Source organism: Musca domestica, unplaced genomic scaffold, assembly GCF_030504385.1.
Source record: "Musca domestica strain aabys unplaced genomic scaffold, Musca_domestica.polishedcontigs.V.1.1 22, whole genome shotgun sequence".
Classification (NCBI taxonomy): Eukaryota; Metazoa; Arthropoda; class Insecta; order Diptera; family Muscidae; genus Musca; species Musca domestica.
The window spans coordinates 2854745-2865128 of record NW_026712262.1 but is presented as its reverse complement, the minus strand read 5'-3'; the positions used below and the strand labels follow the sequence as shown (position 1 = coordinate 2865128).

Here is a 10384-nt window from a genome sequence, read left to right as displayed (position 1 = left end):
TAAACACTTACCTCTTATGCTCCTGTAACAATCGGTTGATTTGCACTGTCAGTTTACGGTTCCGGGATCAGTAGGGTTGAAACGACGGAGATAATCACGCTCACTTCCTAATCCCGCTGCCTCTGCTGGGAAATTTTCTCGGATATTCGACCAGCAGGTATATAGCGAGCGTCTGCAGCTACCCGAACATCAGAAGGGTTGGGCAATTCTCTGAAGCGACGGTTGGTGAATTCTCTGAATTCTGGTCAGTGAGCTTTTCCATGTTTAAGGAAAGTCCGGCGTTCAAAGGATATAAAATAGGGCGATCTTTTTATGGAGACGATTATCGGGAGATAGTCTGAGCCAAGAGAAATTACGGGTTGCCAAGTCACGTCATTTATCAGGCCGGGTGACCAATGGTTAAATCTGGCGAACTGTGACACTCTTCTCTTACCCTCGTTTACCGCGCAAAATGTGGAGCAGTCAATCTGCTTTGCCAACACTGATCCCCTCTGATCATTACCTAGGACGGAATGCCCCAACTCATGGTGGGCATTGAAATCCCCTAGTACCAGGCGGGTATTGCCTGGTACTAGGACTAGGACCGACGAGACATTCCGGACTATGCTGCTTCCAATGCAGAAAAATAGACAAACACAAACATGTATATACTTGATTGGCAGCCGCGTGCCGAAACTAGAATGTCGTTGTTTGGGATCAATCCGGTATGGTAGAACCCGCTGCCGTGGGATTGACTATGCACTATGATTAAGTTTGGTGAACTGTGACACTCTCCTCACAATTCCACGCAGCGGGTATTGACCCGAGACAAGAAAATCCCATCTTCGGCTAGCGTCTGCCACCCTAGGGTATACATTAAAGTATACATGCTCGTGTTTGTTTAGAATCAGTTTTCATGCTTGCCGTGTGGATTCGGGGTAGTCGTGGAGCCGACAAATTTTCACCTCGTGAATCATCGGGTAGACCCTGCTAAAGATGAGAAATGTTAATAGCGCGAGAGAGCATATAAAGAAGAGGATACTAGAAATCATTCCAGAATACTAATATATTCTCTTTAGATTTGGAACTTGGTAGGTCAGCTGCCCATCCAATTCCGAGTCAATTCTAAAGCCAAGATAATGACAAGTATCTCTGCCTTGATTCAACTTTTTATGGGAAGTAGACCCGCCCCAGTCTTCATATTTTTAGAAGTGAATGCTTTCAAGGCCAATATAAAAAGGTCATACAGGATGTGAAGTTAGACATAAGTCTCCCCTTGCCCTCAAAACTTGTTTTGCTAGAAATTTGTCATCAAATGTTGAACCGATTTCACCTTGGTTCCATTCTTATTCATTCTGGTCATATACTTCTCATCCTCTTTATACCATCCGGATGTGTTCTCTGCGTTATCCAAACCCCATTTCACATGTATAGTTTGAGTCTTATGTCCGGGTTTAATGCTTCTTTCCTTATTTGTAACAATACAAAGAAAAGTCTAGATCGACTTATGTTTAGTTTTCTCAAGAAATCTGAGATTTATTTGTACGGCATAAAGTTAAGGAACGGAATTGAGGAATTTTATTATGGGGCTCATTCAGTTTTTACTATTTACATGGACTATATGTGACATTTTGACATCTACTGTATACAGTAGTTCTTAAATTTCGTAATTTTTCATCTACCGACTTTTCCGTTTCTTTGGTAATTTCTGCTTGAATTTTCTTCTCAGCAGCACACATTAAACGCTCTTTTATATAATTGTCCACGTCAAAATCGACTTTTATGGGCTGACTATAGTCGGCTCGACGAGTTGAAGCCGAGTCCAAGGCTTTTATTATTAAGCTGAGCAGAGCATGTGACAGCCTGTGGTAAACTTCATATTCATTGCCCTCGCTGGTGTTATAGTAAATTGCAGCTTGACTACTCGGTTGGACTCCAAGGGCCAATAAAATGTTACAGAATATGCCACGCTGCATGCGAGCATATGGATCCACAAGTGTGGCTGGAATACGCATTGTAGTTGCCAATTTTGCAATAAAATCGCCAAACTTGTTGACAACAACATTTAAGTATTGCAAGCGAGATTGACGCTCCAATTTGCTTAGCATGTTATAGTATATTTCTTGTTTCCTTTTTTGTATGTCGCCCCTTTGTGTATCTTTGGCTTTCTGTTGGCGTATGCATTTTTCCAATTCCCTGTAATAGACAATATTAAAAACAAAGAAACCTCTCAGCATAGACTAATATTACTCCGTAGTAATTGTACAAAATTTGTCAGCTAAATGTTTTAAACGTTGGCCTCGTTCAGGGGGCTCAACAACATTTGCAAACTCCTCAGCTGTTTGGATGATATTCGTCTTCTTTGGTCTGGCCAAATTCTCCGTATATGGACTTGCGTTGGGTGCTTTAACTGGCATATAAGACATTCTATCGACATAGGATTTTAATTTATTCATATTTTCATTATAACGATGTTCTTCAAATGTCTGGTCATCAGTCGGGTCATCTTCCTCTGAAGAGGATGGCAAAGGTTGATCCCACTCATTGACCATGTTATACAATATATAATTTTGAATATTTCCCTTGGCGTACAAAATGTTGAGAACTGTTTGAAAATTCTAAAATAAATTTACAAACATTTCAAGGCCTTTTTTATTTATTTATTTTAATACACATCCAGTGTTCTGGTATTTCAAAACTATCAGGTACATGTTGTTCATATTCTTGTTTATAGGGTATATGCCAATGATCTTGGACCTTGTGGGCACATATAAGATACCTTATAGGCTCTTTTACAAGTATTTTTCCAGTTTCGGTTTGTGTTATCAGCGAATACTGATGTTCTTGCTGCCATCGTCGAAATATGAGCTTCAGATCTGGTCCCAGCAAGTGGGCATGTTGTCTCATGAAATCCCGTGAAAAGAAATCTGTTGTTTGGCCACTCTTTAATGTGGCATACAACATGAATGGATCATCTTGAGATCTATATGTATATGGAGGTAAGATGGGGTTTTATTTATATGAATGTGTACGATACGAGAAGATGTATGTGAACTTACAGATCATTTGCCAGAAATACAGCTGCATTATTTTTTACATATTGCATTGCCTTTTGGGGCCATTTATTCATATGATTTCTTCCCAAAACTAAAACATGTTTGTTTCTGTTCTTAAAATACTTGACAACAGATGCTAACTGAAAAGAGGAGAAAACTCAGTCATTATGTGTACCCAAAATAATTCCTACTCACCAAATTTGCTAAGGCTTGAGGTGGCTTTTTGCTACCCATGGAATAGGCCACATTCAGACCATCAATAACACAATCATATGGTCCAGTCCTTTCAATATATTCAGTGAAACGTTTCAACTCCTCTGGTGTGGATTTTTGAAAAACATCCTTTCGTATTAGCACTTTTTCCAAAAAGACATCTTGCAATCTATGAAAGTCTACATCGGATAACGACACGTTTTCCAAGTGAAGACCGCACGAACCACATTTGCCCTGACGTTTCAGATTTGTCAGTGTGCAAGAGAACAATTTATGGTGCTTGCTGGCCAACTCATTGATTGCATTTGCCGTCTTTGTGGTTATAACCACATCGTGCGTTTTCAAGAATATAAAGAATTTATCCAATTCCCCCGGCAGTGTTTTCAAATCTTTGGCAATTATATCGAGGTACGTTAGAAAGACTTCACATTTAGGCTGTTTACGTTCGTCTAGCATTTGATGCAATAACTTCCACCCAAGTTCTATATCTTGCATTTTAAATGCTTTCATTGTCATTTCATTCAATACCGGCAGACTTGGTGCTGCTGTTAACTTCATCATTTCCATTAGCTCAAGGCCATCCCTCCAGTGGGTGGTGCCAACCAATCCCAGAATAAGATTCTCACAGGATAAAGAATCCAGCACCTCATGTTTTCTACGGATATTTCGATAAATCTCCAATATTTCATTCTGTTCCTCCAGCGTTAAGCAATCCTCATTTCCGCCCCTTGCATGATAAACGCTATTGTAAATACGTAACAATTTACCCAAAGTGGCATCATTCGGTTCAACACCATTAGCCCTCAAATGGCTGAGATAGCTTTTGGCCAGTGTCAACTGTGCCGATTCATTGCATATGCCCACAATAATTGCATCTACATTATTTCGATTAATATGTTTGTAGTTTTTAATTAATAAATCCTTTAAATTTTGCCACTCCAAATTTGTTAGTTCGGAACGATTTTTGAAGAAAGTTCCTTTGACTTCAGCCAATTGGTCAACTTTGACAATCACATTTGGCTTTCTGAAATTGCTTGCGCCACGTACGGCCGTGGTCTGGAAGACACTTTTATTAAAGAGTAAGCTGTATCGTAAAAACCTACTCATAACTTTCATAACTTAGTAAATAAATAAATTTTATTATAAACTAACTTGAGTGTTTATTTTGAGGTTAGAGCCATGGCGCTCTCAACTCAGCTGTTCAACATCTAAATGTCAAGATTTGTTTACATTTTTTGTATTTGTTTATCATTGGCATGACTAGCCAGGGATGTCATGTAGGGTGAATTTTCGCCAAAAGTGGCGATTTTTAATTCCTTTGGTAAATTAATTTTATTTTTTTTAACATGGCGATTTTTTTAGTCGCATCGATACAGCTGCTGGGACAATGTTTGAAAGAACGTAAATTGTGGGACGCGCATTATAGATATTAACTTGTTTTGCCTTGGATTTTTTTAAGAACAAACGTAAATTTTGAACCATTTAGATCATATCCTTGAAATAAATCCAGACCTTTAATTTATTTGTTCATATAAAAAATAAGGAAAAATAATAAATAAATGATAATAATTTGTTGCATATAATTTTGGTTTGTCCATCAAGCTCTGTTGGGTTTCTGGCCATTACCATATTCCAGGCAACGAGATTGCAGACGAATTGGCTAGGCTAGGATCCGAATCAGCTATCATTGAAGTTCAGAACTCGGTCAAACCACTCCTGTGCCACTTATTTCAGGTAATTCATAGACTTTACTCTGAGATATATTAGAATCATGGTAGAAGAATACAGGTAAATGCATCAACGCTTGAAAACATTGATATGTCAACAATTTTTAAATGTTTTGTCAATAATAAGTAGACTTTTAAATGTTTTCTTATACACAATTTTTACAAATATAAATAATTTTTCATTCAACATTTTCAATTCCAAAATTGGTTTGACAGTTCATTGTCCCACCAGCTGTGTCAATGCGTCTATTCTTTTCCATGCTCAAAGACACCACATGCAACAAATAGATGGAAACCTATTTTTTATCTAGTGAAATTTGACAAGGTAAATTACAGAAAATGCAGATATGGGTATGCTTATTTGAAATGACTTTACTAACTTAATTTGACCATGATTTGTTTACAAAACAACATATTATTTTGTAGCTGATGTTACAGCATAATTCTTTCTGAGAATATTTTTTCAGTAAGATTTTGCAAACTCTCAGTAACTCTAATGCCAAAATGTCTCTCTCACTTCGCTCTCAGTTACGGAACTTTTGGATAAACGAACTGTTTTCAGTTAAATTTTGTAGATATTATCGAGTAAACGAACACTCCTAATGTGAACGAGAAACCACTATTGTGATTGAAAACCCCTAATGCTACCAATTTGTTTACGTTTTCATATGTACGTACCGTTTGACAATTTAGCATAGATTAGAACAGCTGTTTGGAACATCAAACATTGCGCCATGGTAGTTAGTGCGTTTGTTTGTGATCAGTAACAAACATTTGCCAAAGGAAGTCGAGAGTGCTAATTTTAAGAACAATAAACAAAAACATTTGGTGCATTGGGGCCAGGCAAACATCGCGAAAGAAACAGATTTCCAAAGAGTCGTAATGTGTCAATTGTAAATAAATAACAGAACAAAGACATGAACTCGTTGCGTAACTTCTTTAGTTCGCGTACACTAAACTACCTCAGGCAAAATGGACAAAATGCCCTCATTAACATCACACAACCGGTGGACAATGCAGCCCCCACTAATCCACCGACTGGTGCTGAAGTGAAGAAAATCGATCAAAACAGACCCAAAGAACCGCTGCTAATACCAAAAACGATTCTGGATGCCACCATCTTTACGGGAAAAAAGCTTCCAGCATGTTCTTCGGGATCAATCTCACCAACAACCCTTAAGCAATACCGTCGGATGTCACGCAAAATCGACATAGTCTACCGTTGTAAAATTTGTAATACCCGCAACAGCAAGAAAGTCTCCGAGGAGGCATACAAAAGTGGTGTTGTTATCCTGCAATGTGATGGCTGTTCTGTTAACCATTTGATCATCGATAATGTGGGATGGTTTACGAATACCAAGGGCAAGACATTTGATGAGGTGCTGGCCGAAAATAGCAACAGTGTCAAAGTCATTAGAGTTAATGAAAAGGGTGAATTAATTTAGTTTGGAAAAATGGAACAAGAAATAAAGTTATGTACTTATTTAAGTTTTAATATTTTTCTCGGTTGTTATAAATGTTGAACATAATATTTGGTTCGTTTATTTGAACTTTTGTATATTTTCGAATATATTTTCGTTGTTTTTTAAGTTACTCATTGGTAAAACAATTGTTTGTTTTTTTATTTTTTGTACAAATGCAAAATGTTTTTAAATACCTGTTTGAAAATTAAACAAAAAAGAATTTTATCAAGTGATCATGATATTTGTGTGTGTTTCATTTTTAAGTTTCTGAGAATTGGTACACCCCTTGCCGCGTAAATTAGCCATAAATACGCGTGGCACTTCTCACCCACTTTTGTTTTATCATTTTTTGTTGTTGGTTGGTGCGTGAGGCCACGACAGACAAAAAATAAAATTTGCTTATCATAACGAGTTATACGAAAAGAAGTTTTTGTTTATACCTAAAGGTACTTTTTTATAATCAGTAGTTGGAAACTGTGACGTCACATTAACATTGTGAAATCTAGTTCTTGACTATATAAATAGCTTCTTGTTGTAAACAAGACAAACACAATTGCGTTTTAAAATAATTTGAGTTTTTATGACTACCCTTTATAGGTTAAGAAAGCGTATTATCGGTATTGATAGTGATTGCTTTTGACCTTACCAAATTAAAATTGATTTGTTAAGATGGCATAACGGAGGTTTCGATTGCTACAGGCTATACGAGGACAAAAAAGAAGTAGGGGCGATTGGACATCTACTATGCTGTCAGGCAAGAGACATAGTCTGTTCATTAGGTGGAAGATAGAAATTCTAAAGTTCATCTCAGACGTATATCCCATAATTAGGTTGGATGGTTTGCTAAAAGCATATGTCCAGGCAAAACTTCATATTACTAGATCATTCTATCCCTTCTTTTCTTCTCAGTTTATATCTTTCTTATCACCACTAATTCTTCCCAGGATGAATAACTCTCATCTTGTCTCTTCTCAAGACCAATTTCCATATCTCTCATTATACTCTTCAATGCTTTTAGTCTACTAATCTCTATTTATCTTGATATAATAGTAATTTAAGCAAGTTATGGTACTCTGTAATTGCTTAAATTTTCAGCATAATATGGACAATTTTTATACCCTCAGCCATATGGCTACAGAGGGTGTATATCATTTGATACGGCGAAAACGTGCCTCATCGGAATAACGGTTTTAGACCCTAGGTCTCTTTGGGCCAAATACGTTTAAGGAAATTTTAAGTCGATCTAGCGATGTCCGTCTGGCTGGCTGGTGCGCACGACAACTCTCGAAGGAAGTATCCGATTTCGCCCAAATTTGGTACATCTAAATATTATTGTCAAACTTAGATTAATTTCGGAGATGGGCAATATCGGTCCACTCCTTTTGGCCTACCCCACAAAAGGTCGAAATTTTCAAAAAAAATATATTTTCGGCATAGAAAGAGAAACGATAATCCGATTTTGCTCCAACTTTGCAAATCCTAATCCAATATCGGTCCACTCCATCAAGTAACTCCCCCACAAATAGTCAACATTTTGAATAATTACAACTCTTATAAAATGTGATGTAAGGGTCCGATTGCCTTCAAATTTCACACAGCCAAATATTTTTATTAACCAAAGGTCTGCTGTTAAGATGGAATATATCGATCCGCTCCATCTGGTATGTTCCCCACAATGGGGCATTATCAATGAAGCTAATTAAACGCGAAATTAACATCCGATTCCATTTGCACATCTCTCAACACTGGATCTGTTATAGAAGCGGTAGAGAATGGACCATTTCTTCTGGTACCTCCCCCACAAAGGGTCAACGTTTTGAATAACCAAAACGTTTATAAAATCCAAAATAAGCTTCAGGTTCCCTTTATATTTCACACATCCCACACATCGGAACACTGTTTGTGGTACCTCCCCCATAAATTCTCAAAATTTTGAATATCCATATCCATAAAAAGCGAAATTAATATCCGATTGCATTCCAGACTTGGTACATCTCAATATTTCCATCAACACAAGATCTGTTATAAATATGTTAGAGATCGGACCATTTCTTTTGCAACCTGTCCCACATAGGGTTCAAGATTTTTAAAAACGTAGACCTGCATGCCGAATTTTTTGTCGCAGGATGTAGTAGGCATTACGAAATTTGAATAAATTCCGGTGAATAATGTCGCCAAATTCATCAACACACTGAATATTGGGAGGTATCGTTACATGGGGGCCATACGACGTCGTGGATCCGCATATTCAATTTTCTGTAATAGACAAAAGCATCAAGAGCGAACTAAAAATACGAAAAATTAAACAATTTTGGTGAATAATGTCGCTAAAATATACAAGGAGGTACTGTTATATGGGGGCTATACCAAGAACGTGGACAAAATTTTGTCAACCTACTTCAATTGGCTCGGAAGCTAGAGTGATTTTCACTGACGGACAGACATCGCTAAATCGACTTAGAATTTTATGCTGACTAAGAATATATACTCTGTAGGGTCTAAAATGTATGTTTCGTGGTGTTACAAACGGTATGACAAACTTAATATACCAATCCATATTATAGTAAAGGGTACCATGGCTGATAGTATACATCTCTCGGCAAAACCGACTGATTTTTTAACTTGTTTTAATAAAGACTAATTCAGAGGGTTTTGAACCTTCTGTGTAATGACAGTTTCTAGAAGACATTAATGCACAAGGCCGAGATATAGAAGCAAGAAGAAGACGAAAAGGTTTATAGAAAGATGAATAGTTCGATTGTCTGCCTAGCCAGAGAGTGTCTTTGGCAAACTTGAGTCTTTTGTTGGATATGGACATGGGACATCTGTTTTGTGGCTTTTCAATCGTCTTTATCTCTTCTTCATCTTCACATAGTCTACAGTAGTCAGGAACAGTGACCAGTCACTACGTCTACCACGATTCTACGAAATGCTAGAAGAGAGCTTCTTTTTCTTCTCGATATTACCGGTCAGATGGCCTTAAATACCCTGCAATTGGTTTCCAAGTGGCAGTTTCTTCGATGAGATATTTTTGAAGCAGCTGACATAATTGCTTCTTATTTGTAATTTAACAGTTTTATCATTCTACTAGGAACCCTCCTCGAGCTAATCATCAGCCACTTCATTCCCCACTATTTTGCTATGTCCTGGAACCTAACAAAGCTAATTGAGACCACGTGTTTTAAGAAGGGCTTACTTGCAGTCATGAGTGGCTCTCGATTTAATGGCTCATGACTTGTTAGCATTAAGAGCCGTCTGACTATTGACATATATGCTATTGCAAAGTTCTTTTACCATTTTGGCCGCCTTCTTGATGGTAAGAATCTCCGCCTGAATAACGCTGCAGTTGTTATTAAGCTCATATCAATCTTTAATCATTGGGTTAGGGCCTTTATCAGCCCAGTAGAGGTTTATATATTTTTTCCATTTGAGATGTATTTTGACAAGCCCTCACAATAATGATGTACGAACATTATGCAACAATTTAAAACAATCTATCCAATCAAGGCGAAGTTTTACACCGAACAGAAAAAAAGTTCTGAGATTTTGTTGAAATCAGTTCATATTCAGATACACCTTCAACATACAGGATGAGATGAAAAAACCTCAACCAACTTCAGACTGCTGTCATTTCTAAGCTGTTCCTAACTGTTAAAATTATTCCAGTGACAGCTCATTATATGGCTTGGTGAGAATTTTCCAGAAAGAAAGTTATTCGTGATGGAATTAAAGCGTGATAATGTGATTTTTTAAATTTGGCTGGAAAACCACAAGTGGCTTTCGTTAGAGCACTCCAGCATTTAAATGTGAATAACTTTTTTGTGTCTCGTGCCATCGCTCGTCACCGAGATACTGGTAGCGTAGCCCGACGTCAAGTAAGTGGACGAAAGAAAACAGCAAGATCAGCAGAAAAGCTTCGAAAAGTAAAGAAGTGATGACTTGATCG

The 10384-nt window shown here is 37.4% G+C and overlaps 3 protein-coding genes across 3 annotated transcripts; 1 reads left to right on the top strand and 2 right to left on the bottom strand.

Annotated features, from left to right (window-relative positions):
• Window positions 1-1484: 1484 nt before the first annotated feature.
• LOC101887359 (uncharacterized) lies at window positions 1485-2664 on the bottom strand. The gene is made up of 2 exons (XM_005189422.4): window positions 2230-2664; window positions 1485-2175 (listed from the first exon to the last, which is right to left on the bottom strand). Exons 1-2 carry the CDS (start codon window positions 2529-2531, stop codon window positions 1584-1586), a joined length of 894 nt encoding a protein of 297 aa, XP_005189479.2. The 5' UTR covers window positions 2532-2664; the 3' UTR covers window positions 1485-1583.
• LOC101901819 (mitochondrial ribonuclease P catalytic subunit) lies at window positions 2618-4377 on the bottom strand. Its single transcript, XM_005189421.4, has 3 exons — window positions 3231-4377; window positions 3039-3175; window positions 2618-2962 (listed from the first exon to the last, which is right to left on the bottom strand). Exons 1-3 carry the CDS (start codon window positions 4362-4364, stop codon window positions 2632-2634), a joined length of 1602 nt encoding a protein of 533 aa, XP_005189478.3. The 5' UTR covers window positions 4365-4377; the 3' UTR covers window positions 2618-2631.
• Window positions 4378-5672: 1295 nt separating this feature from the next.
• LOC101900928 (DNL-type zinc finger protein) lies at window positions 5673-6430 on the top strand. The gene has a single exon (XM_005189415.4). It carries the CDS (start codon window positions 5893-5895, stop codon window positions 6418-6420), a length of 528 nt encoding a protein of 175 aa, XP_005189472.1. The 5' UTR covers window positions 5673-5892; the 3' UTR covers window positions 6421-6430.
• The last annotated feature ends 3954 nt before the right edge of the window (window positions 6431-10384 follow it).